This window comes from Rhinoderma darwinii, chromosome 7 (assembly GCF_050947455.1).
Source record: "Rhinoderma darwinii isolate aRhiDar2 chromosome 7, aRhiDar2.hap1, whole genome shotgun sequence".
Classification (NCBI taxonomy): domain Eukaryota; kingdom Metazoa; phylum Chordata; class Amphibia; order Anura; family Rhinodermatidae; genus Rhinoderma; species Rhinoderma darwinii.
In genome coordinates this window covers 134,671,407-134,691,334 of record NC_134693.1, presented here as the reverse complement: position 1 = coordinate 134,691,334, position 19,928 = coordinate 134,671,407, and the positions used below count along the sequence as shown (strand labels likewise).

Genomic DNA, 19,928 nt, shown 5'->3' with positions numbered 1-19,928 from the left:
TATTATAGTAGTTATATTCTTGTATATAGGGGCAGTATTATAGTAGTTATATTCTTGTATATAGGGGCAGTATTATAGTAGTTATATTCTTGTATATAGCAGCAGTATTATAGTAGTTATATTCTTGTATATAGGGGTAGTATTATAGTAGTTATATTCTTGTATATAGGCGGCAGTATTATAGTAGTTATATTCTTGTATATAGGGGGCAGTATATATAGTAGTTATATTCTTGTATATAGCAGCAGTATTATAGTAGTTATATTCTTGTATATAGGGGCAGTATTATAGTAGTTATATTCTTGTATATAGGGGCAGTATTATAGTAGTTATATTCTTGTATATAGCGGCAGTATTATAGTAGTTATATTCTTGTATATAGGAGCAGTATTATAGTAGTTATATTCTTGTATATAGGGGCAGTATTATAGTAGTTCTATTCTTGTATATAGGGGCAGTATTATAGTAGTTCTATTCTTGTATATAGGGGCAGTATTATAGTAGTTACATTCTTGTATATAGGGGGCAGTATTATAGGAGTTATATTCTTGTATATAGGGGCAGTATTATAGTAGTTATATTCTTGTATATAGCAGCAGTATTATAGTAGTTATATTCTTGTATATAGGGGGAGTATTCTAGTAGTTATATTCTTGTATATAGGGGCAGTATTATAGTAGTTATATTCTTGTATATAGGGGCAGTATTATAGTAGTTATATTCTTGTATATAGCAGAAGTATTATAGTAGTTATATTCTTGTATATAGGAGCAGTATTATAGTAGTTATATTCTTGTATATAGGGGCAGTATTATAGTAGTTATAGTCTTGTATATAGGGGCAGTATTATAGTAGTTCTATTCTTGTATATAGAGGCAGTATTATAGTAGTTATATTCTCGTATATAGGGGGCAGTATTATAGTAGTTATATTCTTGTATATAGGGGGCAGTATTATAGTAGTTATATTCTTGTATATAGGGAGCAGTATTATAGTAGTTATATTCTTGTATATAGAGGCAGTATTATAGTAGTTCTATTCTTGTATATAGGGGCAGTATTATGGTAGTTATATTCTTGTATATAGGGGGCAGTATTATAGTAGTTATATTCTTGTATATAGGGAGCAGTAATATAGTAGTTCTATTCTTGTATATAGAGGCAGTATTATAGTAGTTATATTCTTGTATATAGGGGGCAGTATTATAGTAGTTATATTCTTGTATATAGGGAGCAGTATTATAGTAGTTATATTCTTGTATATAGGGAGCAGTATTATAGTAGTTATATTCATGTATATAGGGGCAGTATTGTAGTAGTTATATTCTTGTACATAGGGGGCAGTATTGTAGTAGTTATATTCTTGTACATAGGGGGCAGTATTATAGTAGTTATATTCTTGTAAATAGGGGGCAGTATTATAGTAGTTATATTCTTGTATATAGGAGCAGTATTATAGTAATTATATTGTATATAGGGGCAGTATTATAGTAGTTATATTCTTGTATATAGGGGGCAGTATTATAGTAGTTATATTCTTGTACATAGGGGGCAGTATTGTAGTAGTTATATTCTTGTACATAGGGGGCAGTATTATAGTAGTTATATTCTTGTAAATAGGGGGCAGTATTATAGTAGTTATATTCTTGTATATAGGAGCAGTATTATAGTAATTATATTGTATATAGGGGCAGTATTATAGTAGTTATATTCTGGTATATAGGAGGCAGTATTATAGTAGTTATATTCTTGTATATAGGGGCAGTATTATAGTAGTTATATTCTTGTATATAGGAGCAGTATTATAGTAGTTATATTCTTGTATATAGGAGCAGTATTATAGTAGTTATATTCTTGTATATAGGAGCAGTATTATAGTAGTTATATTCTTGTATATAGGGGCAGTATTATAGTAGTTATATTCTTGTATATAGGAGGCAATATTATAGTAGTTATATTCTTGTATATAGGAGCAGTATTATAGTAGTTATATTCTTGTATATAGGGGGCAGTATTATAGTAGTTATATTCTTGTATATAGGAGCAGTATTACAGTAGTTATATTCTTGTATATAGGAGCAGTATTACAGTAGTTATATTCTTGTATACAAGGGCAGTATTATAGTAGTTCCATTCTTGTATATAGGGGGCAGTATTATAGTAGTTATATTCTTGTATATAGGGGCAGTATTATAGTAGTTATATTCTCGTATATAAGATGCAGTATTATAGTAGTTATATTCTTGTATATAGGAGGCAGTATTATAGTAGTTATATTCTCGTATATAAGATGCAGTATTATAGTAGTTATATTCTTGTATATAGAGGCAGTATTATAGTAGTTATATTCTCGTATATAAGATGCAGTATTATAGTAGTTATATTCTTGTATATAGGAGGCAGTATTATAGTAGTTATATTCTGGTCTATAGGATTATATAGTAAACATTCTGAATTGACAGATTCTAGAAGATTTTTGGATCTTCTGGTGCCAGACTAAAGGAGTTTCTGAAGTATCAGGATTTTTTAGTAAGCGTTTTCTATTCTAAGACTTCATGGATACACGTATATGTCCTACACTGATCTTGACCTTCATAGTAGGAAGGTCCTGAGCTGCCTCTTCTTTGTTGGTCTGAATATGATCCTCTGGTTCCCATTCACTGCCTGTTGCTCTCTTGACAGGTTTTATAATGGATACTAATGTGCATTGCCAATGCCTGCCTGAATTATTAAGTATTTGCCACCCATGATAGGCTCATCTACTCCCAACCCAAGAGTCTTAATGAATAATTCATCTCCTCTGATCTGAGTCCTTAGCAGGAACCTCTTTGGTTCACCAGTTGCACTTGGACAATGAACTTGGATGCCCCTCCATGCAGAGCCGTGGACATAGGATAACTATTCCATGACCTGAAAATGCTAAAATGTTCGCATGGGTCCACTGAAGACCAGAAACCTCTTCTGCAATGCACCGGAATAGTGTCTCCAAGAAAGGAAGGTCAGATCAAGGGACCTCTAAGAGGGTGACTGTGATGGTACCTGGTCACGAGGCTGCAGCTGGCACACATGTGGTATCGTTGACCCCTAGGCCCTACAAAAATACAGAACAGTCTTCAGCTTTATCTCCAGGAGGTTGTAGTGACAGGAACAGCAACAGAGGAACACGGCAGAAGGTAAGTCAAAATTGAAGTTGATTATGGGTGGCAGACTGTAATCAATGGAGATGGGGGTTGTTAGTAATGGGGTATGAGTCACCCTCTTCTGTCGAGTCGTTTCTAAGGCCGTGTTCACACTTTGTTTTTGCCCTACGTTCGGCCGAACGTATCTATAGGGTCTCGTTCACCCGGTGTATGCCAATTGTAACTTTTTGTAACTCCATATCCTTTTTTTCACTGTATGGAATAGCGTAGCATCAGGAAACCATTATTGCCTTCCAGTGGAGGTAAGCACTGAGGATTTCCTGACGTATATACCTCTGACGGAAGGCTGCAACATATGCTATAGTGGCATTAGTCATCCGAACGAACCAATAGTAGAAAACGTATTCTGTGCGGTATACCATTTTTTTTAAATCGATGGCTCTGCGTTGAGTAGCTTAGTCTATTACGCTATTCCATACAGTAAAAAAAACAAAAAACAGCCTTGCGTATGCCAAAAGGGCACTCTTGAGATACGCAGGGTGAATGAGGCCCTATAGATACGATAAGCCAAAGGTAGGGCAATAACGAAGTGTGAACAACCAATATGGCCGTCCCTGAGCGAGTCAACCAGATACTCTCGATATTTGGTGTAAATGGTCTTCAAAAAATTGCAGTCACCTAATATAGTATATATCGAATCGCTATCTCCCCCTCCCCCACTCCACTGATATAGAACAATCTCCTTGTCTCATTTTACCATCCGTTCATTTTTGTTGTGGTTCTTCTTGTATCCCAGACGTCAGCCGACGCCAGATGCCCGGAAAACACCTCAACCGAACACGTGGCCCAGCGAGGAAAAATATCTGCTTTGCCGTTAATCAAGAAAGGAGCAAATAGGGTCACAGGTATGGGCAGTACAAGAGGCATATGGGTAGGGCAGGCATTTCTGTCTATGCCATGCTGCCACAGGGAGATGCAGAGCTCCCCAATGCAGGTGTGTTGGGGGCGAGGAAACGTATTTAGTCAACCGTGGCTGTCCGGCACTTTCAAAGTCTTGTCTGCCTCCGCCCAAAATTGTGCCTTCAATAGGGCTTTGGCTGTTTGAGGGAGTGCCAGGCACCACCAGCTGTAATTATCCATCTGCCACATAAAATCATTGGCACTTGCCGACACCCATAAATGACAATTTCAGGTAATGAAAGGTGCGCATCCAGTACAAAGCCTGGCTGCCGCTGCACTTGGCACGTTAAGGTGGGTGTCAGTCTCGCCCGCAGTGCGATGGTTTTCAGATTATATGTCAGGGGCGTCACCCGCGTTCTGCACTCTCATTACAAGAGAATTTACTAAAAATACAGGACAGGTGCCTCGACCTGATGCCAGGTTCACAGTCTAATCTATTCATATCAATCCATATGTGGCCATCTGCTCCTGTATATAACTGGTGGTCATGGCGGAGGTTTCGGTAATCGGGCAGCGGGTGTCGGGTATCTAATATAATTCTGTATTCTGCGGGTAAATATTTTAGAAAATAGAAGCATAAGATGAACCAGATAATATTGATCTTGTATTATTAGTGACGGGTGTAAGAAATTAGTTTTTCCCGTGACCGTTTTTGTTTTTCTTAATGTAGCAACAGTTTATAATTTTGTACGCCATATTTTCTCTACTTGCGCAATTGTTCTTGCATCCATATGACTGGAAATAAGTCATGAAGCGATACTTTTCTACCTACTATTATAGGGGTTGTCCAGGAGTACAAGAACATGGCTGTTTTTTTTCCAGGAACAGCGCCACTCCTGTTCATGGGTTGTATCTGGTATTGCAGCTCCGCTCCATGAAAGTGAATGGGGCTAATCTGCAATACCACACACAACCTATGGTCAGGTGTGGCGCCGTTCCTGGAAGAAAGCAGACATGTTTTCGTGTTTTTATTATCCTGTGCAACCTGTTTAAGCAGTGTTGGTCCAGTATAGACAGCACAAGTAAGATCCAGCATCTTTTTAATTCTTTACCTTTTTTTTGCTGTCCTATTTTAGTATATGTTATATTTGTTATAAGAATCAGGTACCGTGTAGAAAATAAAAATACCTTGTTGCTACCAGGAAACCGTCAACAAGCAGGTTAGCTCCATACTAACTACATAGTTAAACTCCGCTTCCCACCGACTCCAGATATACTTACCTAGTCGGCTTCAATCATAAGATTCCCTTCTATCTTACAAACCCTTCATGAAGCCCGCTCTAACACTCAAAAGCAGTTGGGGTGCCCGTATATACGTATCGGCCATTCAGCTTCGAGGCCAAAACCCACATCGTAAAACCGCATGCCTTTTTGCCACCTGGCACACGCCCTCCACATGATGGGCACCCTTAATCTTAATCAGGCTGCAGGTGGTATTAGGGTAATAACTAATAAGTCAATTAGATCCGCAGCCCGTTAACAACAGATCATCTAAGACACATATGGTTTGTAAGATCTGTCAACAGAGGCTTGCTGACAGTTTCCAGCCAACAACAAAAGGTTTTTTTCTATACTGGACATATTTAAACCGAACTCTAAAATATGGTCATGAAATATATACCGTATTACTATTTTACAATTTGAGACGCTGTTAAGGCTTCACTGTCGTTTAATTATTGGGCTAATTATTATTTAAGTAGCCGGTTCTCAAAATGTATTACAAAGTCTTGTATGGGTTGCAGGTACAGCCTACAAAATGACTACTTGCAGGTAACTGATCTGGGCCTGGGTAATATTGGTGGTCCAGGGGCTTACAGTATGTGCCAGCATTTGGCACCTGTATTGAACCAGTGCCCCTTGATGTACCCATTGAGGCTTGGCCCCGGTGTGTGATGAGTGGAAGTTTAAGGCAGGTCTCAGTTGCTGGGCCCCATGGCAGTTACCATGATGGTTGTTGGCCCCTGTGCCCTCTATTCCTGCGGGCCATTGGGTAGTGCCCACCCCTTCAGTCTGGAGTCCTTTATCATAGTGCAGTAGATATTATCATGCTGAGCTGTCATTATTTCTTCTAATATCACTTTATAATCTAGCGCTTAGCATCGGAAATACCGGAAAGAGAACAGACCCGAAGATGTCACAGACCAGGGAGAAGCAGCCCATCCTTGCCAGTGATATGACGCCATGGGTTAGAGCTTCTCCTTCAGAGACCTCGATGTCAGGTCTCCTTCACAGCATCCCATCCCCAAAGACGTGCTCCGACAACATGGCCGACTGCCGCCAAAGTCAGAGGGAGACTGCTAACCAGGACAGCTGGAGCCTGAAGGCAAGTCCCCCTGAACAGACACCAGTAAAAGACAAGGGTAATGGTAGAGCTAAACTCAGGGGCAGAACCGGAGTGACCAAGAGACGGTCCTTTAATAAATTCTACAACCTGAAATTACCTCCAGTCCCCGCAGTGACCGAGCTCAACTTCAGCCGCAATTTCAGCTTTTCATTTTTTGAGTTGCCTCAACACCAGGGTCCCCAGCACTGGATCCAGCGGCAGAAATATGTGTATATGTTAATGAGACAGCTGCAATAAACTGCTATTCACAATGCGCTGTTCTGCAATAAATAAAATAATTTCACAACATAGGGGGCAGTATTATAGTAGTTATATTCTTGTATATAGGAGCAGTATTATAGTAGTTATATTCTTGTATATAGGAGGCAGTATTATAGTAGTTATATTCTTGTATATAGGGGGCAGTATAATAGTAGTTATATTCTTGTATATAGGGGGCAGTATTATAGTAGTTATATTCTTGTATATAGGGGCAGTATTATAGTAGTTATATTCTTATATATAGGGGGCAGTATTATAGTAGTTATATTCTTGTATATAGGAGCAGTATTATAGTAGTTATATTCTTGTATATAGGAGCAGTATTATAGTAGTTATATTCTTGTATATAGGGGCAGTATTATAGTAGTTATATTCTTGTATATAGGGGGCAGTATTATAGTAGTTATATTCTTGTACATAGGGGCAGTATTATAGTAGTTATATTCTTGTATATAGGGGGCAGTATTATAGTAGTTATATTCTTGTATATAGGAGCAGTATTATAGTAGTTATATTCTTGTATATAGGGGGCAGTATTATAGTAGTTATATTCTTGTATATAGGGGGCAGTATTATAGTAGTTATATTCTTATATATAGGGAGCAGTATTATAGTAGTTATATTCTTGTATATAGGGGCAGTATTATAGTAGTTATATTCTTGTATATAGGGGGCAGTATAATAGTAGTTATATTCTTGTATATAGGGGGCATTATAATAGTAGTTATATTCTTGTATATAGGGGCAGTATTATAGTAGTTATATTCTTGTATATAGGAGCGGTGTTATAGTAGTTATATTCTTGTATATAGGGGGCAGTATTATAGTAGTTATATTCTTGTATATAGGGGCAGTATTATAGTAGTTGTATTCTTGTATATAGGAGCAGTATTATAGTAGTTATATTCTTGTATATAGGGGCAGTATTATAGTAGTTATATTCTTTCATATAGGAGGCAGTATTATAGTAGTTCTATTCTTGTACATAGGGGCAGTATTATAGTAGTTATATTCTTGTATATAGGGGGCAGTATTATAGTAGTTATATTCTTGTATATAGGGGCAGTATTATAGTAGTTATATTCTTGTACATAGGGGGAGTATTATAGTAGTTATATTCTTGTATATAGGGGGCAGTATTATAGTAGTTATATTCTTGCATATAGGAGGCAGTATTATAGTAGTTATATTCTTGTATATAGGGGCAGTATTATAGTAGTTATATTCTTGTATATAGGGAGCAGTATTATAGTAGTTATTTTCTTGTATGTAGGGGGCAGTATTATAGTAGTTATATTTATGTATATAGGGGCAGTATTATAGTAGTTATATTCTTGTATATAGGAGGCAGTATTATAGTAGTTATATTCTTGTATATAGGGAGCAGTATTATAGTAGTTATATTCTTGTATATAGGGGCCAGTATTATAGTAGTTATATTCTTGTACATAGGAGCAGGATTATAGTAGTTATATTCTTGTATATAGGGGCAGTATTATAGTAGTTATATTCTTGTATATAGGGGGCAGTATTATAGTAGTTGTATTCTTGTATATAGGGGGCAGTATTATAGTAGATATAGTCTTGTATATAGGAGGCAGTATTATAATAATATTCTTGTACATAGGGGGCTGTATTATAGTAGTTATATTCTTGTACATAGGGGGCAGTATTATAGTAGTTATATTCTTGTATATAGGGGCAGTATTATAGTAGTTATATTCTTGTATAGAGGGGGCAGTATTATAGTAGTTATATTCTTGTATATATGGGCAGTATTATAGTAGTTATATTCTTGTATATAGGGGGCAGTGTTATAGTAGTTATATTCTTGTACATAAGGGCAGTATTATAGTAGTTATATTCTTGTATATAAGAGCAGTATTATAGTAGTTATATTCTTGTATATAAGAGCAGTATTATAGTAGTTATATTCTCGTATATAGAGGGCAGTATTATAGTAGTTATATTCTCCTATATAGGAGACCGTATTATAGTAGTTATATTCTTGTATATAGGAGACCGTATTATAGTAGTTATATTCTTGTATATAGGGGGCAGTATTATAGTAGTTATATTCTTGTATATAGGGGGCAGTATTATAGTAGTTATATTCTTGTATATAGGGGCAGTATTATAGTAGTTATATTCTTGTATATAGGGGGCAGTATTATAGTAGTTATAGTCTTGTATATAGGAGCAGTATTATAGTAGTTATATTCTTGTATATAGGGGGCAGTATTATAGTAGTTAGTCTTGTATATAGGTGGCAGTATTATAGTAGTTATATTCTTGTATATAGGGGCAGTATTATAGTAGTTATATTCTTGTATATAGGGGGCACTATTATAGTAGTTATATTCTTGTATATAGGGGCAGTATTATAGTAGTTATATTCTTGTTATAGGGTTAGTATTATAGTAGTTATATTCTTGTATATAGGAGCAGTATTATAGTAGTTATATTCTTGTTATAGGGTTAGTATTATAGTAGTTATATTCTTGTATATAGGAGCAGTATTATAGTAGTTATATTCTTGTATATAGGGGGCAGTATTATAGTAGTTATATTCTTGTATATAGGGGGCAGTATTATAGTAGTTATATTCTTGTATATAGGAGCAGTATTATAGTAGTTATATTCTTGTATATAGGGGGCAGTATTATAGTAGTTATATTCTTGTATATAGGGGGCAGTATTATAGTAGTTATATTCTTGTATATAGGAGACAGTATTATAGTAGTTATATTCTTGTATATAGGGGACAGTATTATAGTAGTTATATTCTTGTTATAGGGTTAGTATTATAGTAGTTATATTCTTGTATATAGCAGCAGTATTATAGTAGTTATATTCTTGTTATAGGGTTAGTATTATAGTAGTTATATTCTTGTATATAGGAGCAGTATTATAGTAGTTATATTGTTGTATATAGGGGGCAGTGTTATAGTAGTTATATTCTTGTATATAGGGGGCAGTATTATAGTACTATACTACAATATATCTTGACAGACATGCCATTAAGGTGCAATGGACATGTCACCTGTGGAAGCTATAATAGCAGCTGTATTTGTCACCCAGCTTTCCCAGAAACAGATATAACCAAACAGCTGGATATGATCTTTGAACACTTGAAGTCTTTGATTTTAGGGGTTAAAGCTTTGTGATAATGTGAGACATTTAACTAAAACATCTGCTGCAAGAAAATAAAACCACAATACACTTCTATAATAAGACGTATTTCATAACAACTTTATTATTGTACGAACACATTAAGATACAATTCACTTTTAAATAAAAACACTTGGATGAAAACATATAATAAATGCTAAATCTGAAATATCAAAAATATTCATCTTTTTTTAGCTGGAAATTATCCTCCCAGATTGGCCACTGTCTCGATTTGCTCCCCCTAAAATCCCGATAGACATAGATATATGTTTGGAAGGAGCCTGAACGCCTCATGTGAATAGAGGAGTAAGATAAGCACTTGCCAGACTGATCAGGCGCTGCTTATCTCCAGAAGGCAAACAATAGAATTGGACAATAGGTAAATGGGGAGGTGGTTATGGTGTCACCCCCTCCTCCATTTACTGGATGAAGGTCATACTCGGACATGTGACCACTTTGTAACCTCAGTCCACATGCATGTGTTTAGGCTGATGCTGTGACCAGAGTTCATGAAACCCGCCAGTCCCTTCTGTCCTTGTTCCGCGATCCTCCAGGGACCGTTTTATATCTGAGTCAATGGCAAAATGTGCAGCGTCTTCAGTGCAGTATGCAGCGTACTCTGAACGGCTTTCATCAGCTGCAAGCGAGCGAACATCTGACCGAAGAGATGAGGTAGCGGCTCCTGCAAAATCCGCGAAACGCGTTGTTTTATGATGGTGGAAATAAAAGAAAGCTCCTTCTAAAGGCGTCCGGTATAACTCACCCCCAGAATGTGCACCCTGTTGTAGTAACAGCTGAAATCCATACTGAGGCTGACCAGGAATTTACAAACCTGAAATAAACCCAATACATAAGAGACGTCATAAATGAAGACATTTGCGTAATCGCCTTGTTTATTTTGCTGTGATAATCAGATCACAAATCCGGCACGTGTGGCTACACCCTGAAGCCGGGGCTACAGGTCGACTTCGGTGGCAAGACATAGTCGCACAAAAAAAAATTTGTTTGCGAGCTGCATGCGATTTAGGCATTGCAACATCTAAAAGAAAGTCAAAGAAATAAATCGCCGACATGTCACAAATGAATCGAAATGCGACTTACATTGAAGTCTATGTAGGCAAAGTCGCGTGCAACTTGTAATAAAAAAAAAAAAAAATACAGCAGTTTCCGGTTATTGCGACTGTCATGTCGCAGTCACGTGGCGTAAGGCGATCACAATCATTTTTTGAAATGTCACATTACGATCTTCACGTCACACGACCGAAGTCGCCGTGTAGCCTGAGCCTAAATATGCTAGTGCCCCCTTTTTGTCAATCATCTGATGGAATCAGCTTTCAGCCCCCTCGATCGGGACTGGTAAGGAGCCTTCTAATGGTACAAAACAACTGCAGAGGGGCCCTAAAGCAGAGGAGCTGTTGCAAAACTAAAACTCCATGACAGCTGCATGCTGGGAGTTGTAGTTTTGCAATAGCTTGAGAGCCACAGGTTGGAAAGCACTGCTGCGTCTGTATCCACTCAGTAATGTCCTAGTCTCTTTTCCTATGGTAGTGAACCAGCCCAGGAGATATCTTACCACTTCGGTGTTGGCTGTGACCCGGATCCCGCCGGAGGACGTGGACATTTGTGCTGACTGACTGAGCACCTCTGGGAACATCACGATATAATTAAAGAGAAGAAGCCATTCTCCCTGTGTGATGAAACAGAAGCAGTGAGCCGCCCCTATGGGCAACCTTCCAAAACAGAACACGATCTGCGCTTTTAAGCTTCCGCCCTGCAGGTAGTCGTGCCAATGTGTAAATGGTTAGTTATATGAAAATATAAAGCTAGGGGGCGCTGAGTTCTTTAATTAAATCTGTCTTGAAAAATATCATCTGATAAGAATACAAGTTGCTTTCTCTCACTTCTTCCCGTAGACTGGAATAGTTGAGCTCTGCGGCCGGAGGGAATTCCGGATAGAAACCTGAAAAAAAACAAGAACATGGTTCACAACCTGATCTAACCACAATACCGTCCGCTGCTGCCGAGGAGGCTGTACCTTGACTGACCGCGCCGTTATAATGATCAAACATGGTGGCCAGCCGGGCGCAGTTATACATCACAAATGCTCCACTTTTTGTTCCCTTGGTTGTGATGTTGGCCTCCTCCAAGTTTAGATTCACCTGTAAGGCGCACGAAAACAAAAAGTCCAGTTAAGTACAGAAAAGTCACGACGTTAGATTGGGATCATATATTATTTTCAGCTTTTCCCAATTCCTCTTATGCAGATCTATGTGTCACCATGGTTACAGACTACATATAAACCCTGTGTAGTCAGATCTTGCAGTCCTGTGTTTACTTCACTCCCTTGGCACCATCTACTACTGTGGTCTCAAACCTGTGGTTCTCCATCTGCTGAGAGACCACAACTCCCAGCATTCCCTGACAGCCGTAGGATATAAAGCAGAGCGGATGCCAACATATCCCCTTCCTCTGCTCACACGAAGGCCTTATTCACACGAACGGGTCCGTTTTGCGCACGTAAAAAATGCAGCGTTTTTCTTGCGCTGCAGTTACGTGTGACAGTGTACGGTGCGCGTCTGCGTTTTTACGTCAGCAAAAAAACTGAAGGTGTTTTTTTTCCTCATTTCTTTAGCAACTGTTGCGTGAATCACGGACAGCACGCGGATGACGTCCGTGTGCTGTCCGTTTATTTCACGCACCCATTGACTTCAATGGACTGCGTGGTGCTCAAAAAAACGCACCAAAAGAGGACATGCAGTGCGTTTCACGCAGCGGATAAACGGGGCGTGAAAAACAACGCATGCCTGAATAGCCCCATTCATTTTCATAGGTCCGTGTGGTGTCCGTGAAAAAAACTGCACAGCGCACGGATGTGAAATACGCTTGTGTGAACAAGGCCTAAGGGTGTACTTACACGAGTAGTTTTTGTTGCATTTGCCGATTTTGTAAAAGTTGCAACAGTTTTGCCACGATTCTTAAAATTGCAATACAAACAACTAATGTAAATTTATGCTAAATGTGCGTTTTCCAATTGGAGGAATAAATTACCTGAGAGCGATGAGGTGTTGCCATTAACTCAAACTTGATTGCAGCGGAGGTTAGAGAGTTAATAATGTCATTCCAGCTCTCACCTGGACATGAAACAAGCACAAGATGTGACATCATATGACAAGACATCTCCCCACCCCCAACATATGACATCATCAGTAGAGATGAGCACATTTTGGTCTCCTCATTTGTGTCTCGCATTGTATTCTGGGGGCCGGCCAATCGATTTGCTAATCCCTATTCATCAGATACAGGTATTAAGGGAGACCTACCTAGAAAGTCCTCTAGCGTAGAATAAAAATGTGAAACCCGTTTTTTAATATCTTCGGCCCCGTGCACACGACCGTGCCCGTAATCAGAGCCCACGATTGCGGGCATGGCATTTTCGGGCCGTGCTCCTATACAAAGTATAGGAGCACGGCGCGTAAAACACGAAAAAACTGACATGTTCCATAATTCCCGAAACGGTTCTACGGCACGACACCCATCCGTAGCGCTACGGAAAGGTGTCCGCAACCAATAGAACCGAATGGGTCTGTAAAACCGCGAACCATGGTACGGTCCGCGGTTTTACGGTCGTGTGCATGGGGCCTTACTTCTATGCTGAGATTTGATTGCTTGAAGATACAGGCCCGAAAGCCTGAGGCTGCACTACTGCGAGATCCTGATCATAGCTCCCGTTGTAAACAGTCAGGTGCAGTGTTGTTTGGAGACCTGGGTTGCCCTACACTCCACGTGGCTCTGTGCCATGACATGTGAACGGGATTCTTTATATAGATTTAAAATACACAATCTACAACCTTGAACACTTTCTCCATATTTCATGACTGAGGCCTCCAGCATCTGAGATTTTCGGAGCCTGTGGAGGAAAAGAGCACAGAGAAGTTCCAATAAGGTCCAATATTCCCATATCAGCAAATACTGTTGCGTCTCACTTAGGCTCTGTTCACACTGGTTTCCCATTTCACAGGATTCATGACGGATATGTTATTATCAGTTATGATCTGTTTTTTGGGGTGTTTATTTTTACTCCCTTTGACTTATAATGGGCCTGTCAGATTTTCATCAGCTATGCGTTTTGTTTTTTTATCGGATAGAATAGCGCAGCGTGCTACACAATACTGACCTTCAAGAAGCAATGGAAACCTGGCGGAAAAAAACGCAAATGTGAACAGAGCCTAATACAAAGATTCATTCAATATAAATATGTGAAGTATAAATCAAATATGTAAATAATTATATAATGTAAAATATCGGCTGCCTGTTGCCACCACTAGGGGGCGATCTGTATACATCTGGTTATTGCTGCAACTGATCCTAATAGAAGCTGCAGAAAGTTTGCCCCCTTGTGGTCGAAACAGGCAGAAAATATTCTGGAGAATCTATTAATGGAATAAGAGGAGGGCTGAGGCTGGAATACATCACTGCTGCCAACCATAAGCCTCAAATTTTCTCCTGTTATTAATATGGCCGCCTCTTTATAGTCAAACCACCAGACAGAAGAACTGACGTATGCTCGTTGCTGATAAGTTCCATATAGACATCTATGAAGAACTTACTGAAAGTACTGGGAGCAACCGATGGGTGATGTGGAGTTGAGAACTTTCACTGGTCCACATATCAAATGTTTCTGCAATACAAGCAACAGTGAAACGTCCGATTAAAGCGATGTCCCCCTTTATGGAGTCTACGCGTGGCGACGACCTGCAAATCTTCTTTTTCCTACTGGTAGTTTAGTTGACTTCCTACTGAGCATGTGCATATACACAGCAGCTTATCTGAACAACTATTGCAGAAGTGTAAAGCATGGGGGACGGACAGAGCTGCAGCCTGAGCCAGTGATGAGGCAGTAGATTGATTTCATACTATCTCAGACTCCAATAGACAATGCAGTAACGTTAGAGTCACTGATCATAGCTGTGCCCTCAAAGAGCAGAGCTAAGAAAGCAGCCACCCTGCTGGTTCACGTGACCCCCAAGGACATATGGGCATGGTGCTTGTTCAACCAGCCCCCTCCCTTATGTTGTGGCACCTGTGAAGAAGGGGAGCCCGCTACTGGACGAACGGTATGGGAATGTATCATGGCTGATACATGAGAACAATACCCTGCATACAATGCCCAAAATATATCAGGTTCTGGTAACGTATTGGAACATTTAAATACATCCTTAGGCCCTGTTCACACAAAGTTTTTTTGCAGGCAGAAAATTCTGCCTCAAAATTCCAGACGGATTTTGATCTGCCTGCACGCCGTTTGGCGCGTTTTTCGCCCGTGGCCATTAAGCGGCGCTGGCAAAAACCCTGCAAAAAACGCTTTCTCTACCTGCCATTGATGTCAATGGGAGGTCAGAGACGTAAATGCCCGAAGATAGGGAATGTCGCTTCTTTTTCCCGGCTCGCGGGAAAAAAATGCCTTAGTCTCCCATTGAAATCAATGGGAGGCGTTTTCGGCCATTTTTTGGCGCTATTTTCGCGTTAAAAAAACTGTGTGAACAGAGCCTAATACATAAAGGGCTGGACCAGACTTTTTTTGAACAGGAAGCTGAGCCCCTGTAATCTCAGATCAGGATCAGGAGCTGTAACTGCAGGAAGTGTCTTATCCCGCAGCTCATATTAACCCCCTGCAGCCAGATTGACAGCGTCTGTGTATACCTCGGACACAGTAATACTGTACAATGTTATAGATCAGTGCTCTGCAGCATGTGGCCATCTAGATGTTAAAACTACAACTCCCAGCATGGCAACAACTGACAACTGCTGTATCCAAAACCTGCACTTAAATGGGGATGAAAAAGCAACATGTTAAGTCAATGGAGCTTGAACGCTTGCAGTATGTTATAGGTATACAAAATACTACACAACCGTATACCCCACCATGATCAATATATTCACTAACTGCTCCGCTAGATATGGGGACAGTGGATGATACATACATCCTAGCTTTGGTTTATACCTGAGCTACATCTCCAGTGCTGGGGATCATCAATCTCCAGAGAAGGTCCAGCTTCTGCTGATGGAACTCGTCCTCACAGCTGACGATGTGTAACACAGTGCAGGGTGATGTCTGCTGCAAAGGTACATAAATCCAAATTATAGGGATATTTAGAGTATGAGGTGTGGAAAATCAATGGACATTAATAAGAAGACTATGTCGTTACTTACCACGGTCTCCTGGACTGATCTCTGCAGCCTCGCCACTTGTCTTAGATCTTCTTCATTTACTATTTATGGAAAATATTTATGAGTGAAGGGTTTTACATTAAAGCTGCAACTTCAAACCACATGCAGTACTTCTATATGACCAGCAGATGTCACTATTGTACAGAGCTCAATACCGGCTGCTCAAAACAGTGACATCTGCTGGCAGTGATAGGCTACTGCAACCATCACAGCTGAAGAAAAATCATTACTGCTAATTTAATATCAATAAACAAATGAAAGATGATATTTTAATCAAATTAAAAAAAGTTCACTTATTGCCAACTAATTCAAACACGTGATCTGATATGGATTTACCAAGGAAGAAGTCTAGATTGGAGTCATATCCTTGAAGGCATAGGTTGTGCTTCTCTGCAAAAGTTTTAAGTTGCACGCTGATTACATCCGGTGACGGTGTACAGTCCACATCATGGCTATTTTTAATATAGTCTTTTAGGAAGTCCTTAAAACCTAAAATAGTGTCTTCTAGAGATGGTGTGTCGACTGAACAAGGCCAGGAGATTCCCAGCTGACTGAAGAATCCTTCCACCTCCTTACAGAGCACTGTGGGCACCCGATATACTTGTTTTCTAGTAAAGCAAACAAACAAAATGCAGACCCAGTAATTTTGCAAACTTGCTTATCTTGCACAGAGATAAATCATATCTTATACTCCAGTCACATCCAAAGCTGCACGCAGAATTCCGTTGGCTGTTATTTAGAATCTGTCAACACAGTGCCGTCAGATTCCTAACTGTTTAGTAATTAATAGAATGCAAAGCACTCTAAGATCAGGCTCAGGAGTGCAAAGCACGCTAATGAATGGCATTGTTGGAAATGTACATTTTCCTATATCAGACTACTGTACAGTGGCTGGTAAGTCCACTACATCTCCCACAATGCAACACAGCAAAGCAGAAAAAGAACCAGCAGGAAGATTTGAGGTTCTGTAGCTGGATAACCAACGGAGTTCTGCATGCAGCTTTAGTTGTGAATGGAGTAGAAGGCATTTACTGACCCCGTCAACGTGAGAACTTCAGCCAGATGATCCGCTAACACCGCGGCCCTCAGGTGGCTCAGTCTGAACGCGTCCAGGTGTGCAGAGCTGTGCAGTGCAGCGCAGTTCAGGATGATAATGTCGTGTCCATCGTCTACGGAGGGAAGAGGTTTCAGATAAGGAGTCAAGTCTTTGAGAACTCGATGGAAAACTGCAGGTCTGTCCAACTGAACGACGAGTCCGGCCTCAGACTGCAGACATTTCTTCATTGGGGGGAGGCCGCGGACCGCCAGGGATGTCAGTCTCTGTATAATGTCTTCTGGAACCTGGGGGAAAAAAACAGCAAATAACTGAGCGGAAGGGATGATGAAGTCAATAGGTCCAAAAACTGCCAGGCTTAGATACATTAGTTCATTAGACAGGATCAGACATTAAAAAAAGGCTTAGATACACCGGACGAGCAGACAATGTCACACATGATAGGTCTAGATACAGCAACAGATTGTATCACACATGAGACTTCAGACAGTACTACATGTTAGGTTTAAATACACCGGCCAAGTAGACAGTATCAACCAGGATAGGCTTAGATACATTAGCTCAGACAGTATCACACATGAAAGGCTTAGATACACCAACTTAGTAGACAGTATCACACATTATAAGATTTTATACACCAGCCCAGCAGCAGACTGTATCACACATGATAGACTTAGATACACTGGCTGAGCAGACAGTATATTCATATGATAGGCTTAGATACAATGGCTGAGCAGACAGTATATTCATATGATAGGCTTAGATACACTGGCTGAGCAGACAGTATATTCATATGATAGGCTTAGATACACTGGCTGAGCAGACAGTATAACATATGATAGGCTTAGATACACTGGCTAAGCAGACTGTATCACATATGATAGGCTTAGATAAACTGGCTGAGCAGACAGTATATTCATATGATAGGCTTAGATACACTGGCTAAGCAGACAGTATATTCATATGATAGGCTTAGATACACTGGCTAAGCAGACAGTATATTCATATGATAGGCTTAGTTACACTGGCTGAGCAGACAGTATATTCATATAATAGGCTTAGATACACTGGCTGAGCAGACAGTATATTCATATGATAGGCTTAGATACACTGGCTGCGCAGTTAGATCATGTGACTTGAGTCTAATGCATATTTCCATTCACTAATAACTCAAAGGTAGACAAGGACCAGCAAGCATGCTGGGACTTGTAGTTCCACCACTAATTATCCCCATGTGACCTGCATGCACCTCTCCATCCGGGAAGCTTTTCTTCAGCGCTCCTCTGGGTACCAAGAAGTCTCTGCTCCTCAGGTTCTTCTGGCTGCTTTCTTTAAACCATACAGTAGAGGGCGCACAGGAGCCCTCCAGTGCGTTGCCCAGTACACGAAGAGCTACAGATACCCAGACTGGTTCTGTTCCGCAGGGCTTAGCCTCCATGTCGGATTGTAACGGAACTTTCCTGCTTTGCTTAGTTGTCTGGCGGAAGGAGATCTCTGTAGAACCAAAGGCGACCTGTCGCAGAATATGACGTCAGTAAGAGGTGTGTTGTTTAAGAGGCCATTTTGGTTGTGGCAAATAGTTTTTGAGGTTGTTTTATTAACTATTAACCTACTATAAATGAGTAAACTCTTACATTGCATACACGTGCTAGAAATCATTGTTGTATTTTCTTTAAAAATATGGACTCAATTGTTCTTTATTAGAATGTAAGTAATAAAAAGTTAAATGAGGCTGTTGTCATAGCAACAAACAGGTTGTTTTTTTTTCCTTGTACGCCATTAGATACACCTGTACAATTAAGAAATTGTATCTTATTAATAGAATTTACGCCATAAATGTCTGATTGAGGGGAGTCCAATCGCTGGGACCTCCACTGATTACCAAAAATGTTGGTGCCTGAAGTTGCCGTGCATGCCATGTCACTTTCCATTATTGTGAATGTGAGACCGAAAGAGCCAAGTACCAGAAATGCACTGACTATTCGGGCATTAAAGGGGTATTCCCCGATATGCCATAAATATGTCTGAAAGATGTGGGTCCCAACTCTGGGACCCACGCCTTTCGCCAGAATGGGGTTTACCAGACCCCTGTCCTGCCTAGTGAGATTGAATGGAGAGTAGCTGGCCATCTCTCCATTCATTCTCCACCTGGATATGGCTGTCGCCTTACCAGGCTGGACAGGGGACCCCCGTTCTGGAAATAGGTGCGGGTCCCAGACCTGGGGATCCGTGGATACGCCTTAAATGTCTAAGTTGGGAATGACCCTTTAATGAGTAACTGCACTTTAAAAAAAACAAAACGTTTAAATATGTCATAGAGACATATTAAAAGTTTTGATTGGTGTGGGGGTCCGAGACCCCACCGCCGCTGAAACGTAGGCACCCTGCACCTTTGGCTGATATCGGCGCTCTTCATTATGCTGAAGATGGGCTCATATACGTTCTATGTGAGCCAGTCATCAGCCTGACAAGGAGCAGTGATCACAGATGAAGGTGCAGGGTGTTAAGCGCAGGGCTTCTGCACCTTTGATTTAGCGACAGTTGCGGTCTCAGCACCTGGACCCCACCGTTCAAGATTTCTGATATGTCACTATGACATTTTAAAAGTGCAGTTACTCTATAAGGTAGTGCCCGAGGGCCCATGGCGAAAAGGGACCCTCAGCCCCTGATTCGATGCGTAAGGGTATGTGCACACACAAAATTAAAAACGTCTGAAAATACAGGGAAAACAGCTCCTGATTTTCAGATGTTTTTTAAGCCACTCGCGATTT

General features: G+C 40.0%; 2 protein-coding genes across 3 annotated transcripts; one reads left to right on the top strand and one right to left on the bottom strand.

The window, feature by feature from the left end:
• The first annotated feature begins 2,965 nt into the window (after window positions 1-2,965).
• Window positions 2,966-6,680, top strand: LOC142657484 (uncharacterized). The gene is made up of 3 exons (XM_075832521.1): window positions 2,966-3,172; window positions 3,936-4,044; window positions 6,190-6,680. Exons 1-3 carry the CDS (start codon window positions 2,966-2,968, stop codon window positions 6,678-6,680), a joined length of 807 nt encoding a protein of 268 aa, XP_075688636.1.
• A 3,247-nt stretch (window positions 6,681-9,927) lies between these two features.
• On the bottom strand, window positions 9,928-18,654 carry DALRD3 (DALR anticodon binding domain containing 3). 2 transcript variants are annotated; one of them, XM_075831733.1, is made up of 13 exons: window positions 18,407-18,654; window positions 17,140-17,444; window positions 16,440-16,711; window positions 16,086-16,144; window positions 15,877-15,990; window positions 14,483-14,553; window positions 13,724-13,782; window positions 12,924-13,006; window positions 11,911-12,034; window positions 11,777-11,835; window positions 11,449-11,562; window positions 10,639-10,707; window positions 9,928-10,557 (listed from the first exon to the last, which is right to left on the bottom strand). In XM_075831733.1, exons 1-13 carry the CDS (start codon window positions 18,593-18,595, stop codon window positions 10,438-10,440), a joined length of 1,638 nt encoding a protein of 545 aa, XP_075687848.1. In that variant the 5' UTR covers window positions 18,596-18,654; the 3' UTR covers window positions 9,928-10,437. The 2 variants fall into 2 exon arrangements, with proteins under 2 accessions (XP_075687848.1, XP_075687849.1); XM_075831734.1 differs by having other exon boundaries at window positions 15,877-15,987.
• Between the last annotated feature and the right edge of the window lie 1,274 nt (window positions 18,655-19,928).

Coding starts and splice junctions, on each gene's coding strand:
- LOC142657484 (XM_075832521.1), top strand. CDS start 2,966: ATGCACCGGAATAGTGTCTCCAAGAAAGGAAGGTCAGATCAAGGGACC. Junction 3,173..3,935: donor ACAGAGGAACACGGCAGAAG/GTAAGTCAAAAT, acceptor CTTGTATCCCAG/ACGTCAGCCGACGCCAGATG. Junction 4,045..6,189: donor AGGAGCAAATAGGGTCACAG/GTATGGGCAGTA, acceptor TTTATAATCTAG/CGCTTAGCATCGGAAATACC.
- DALRD3 (XM_075831733.1), bottom strand. CDS start 18,595: ATGGAGGCTAAGCCCTGCGGAACAGAACCAGTCTGGGTATCTGTAGCT. Junction 15,991..16,085: donor GATCAGTCCAGGAGACCGTG/GTAAGTAACGAC, acceptor GTACCTTTGCAG/CAGACATCACCCTGCACTGT. Junction 13,007..13,723: donor ATATGGAGAAAGTGTTCAAG/GTTGTAGATTGT, acceptor TTTCATGTCCAG/GTGAGAGCTGGAATGACATT.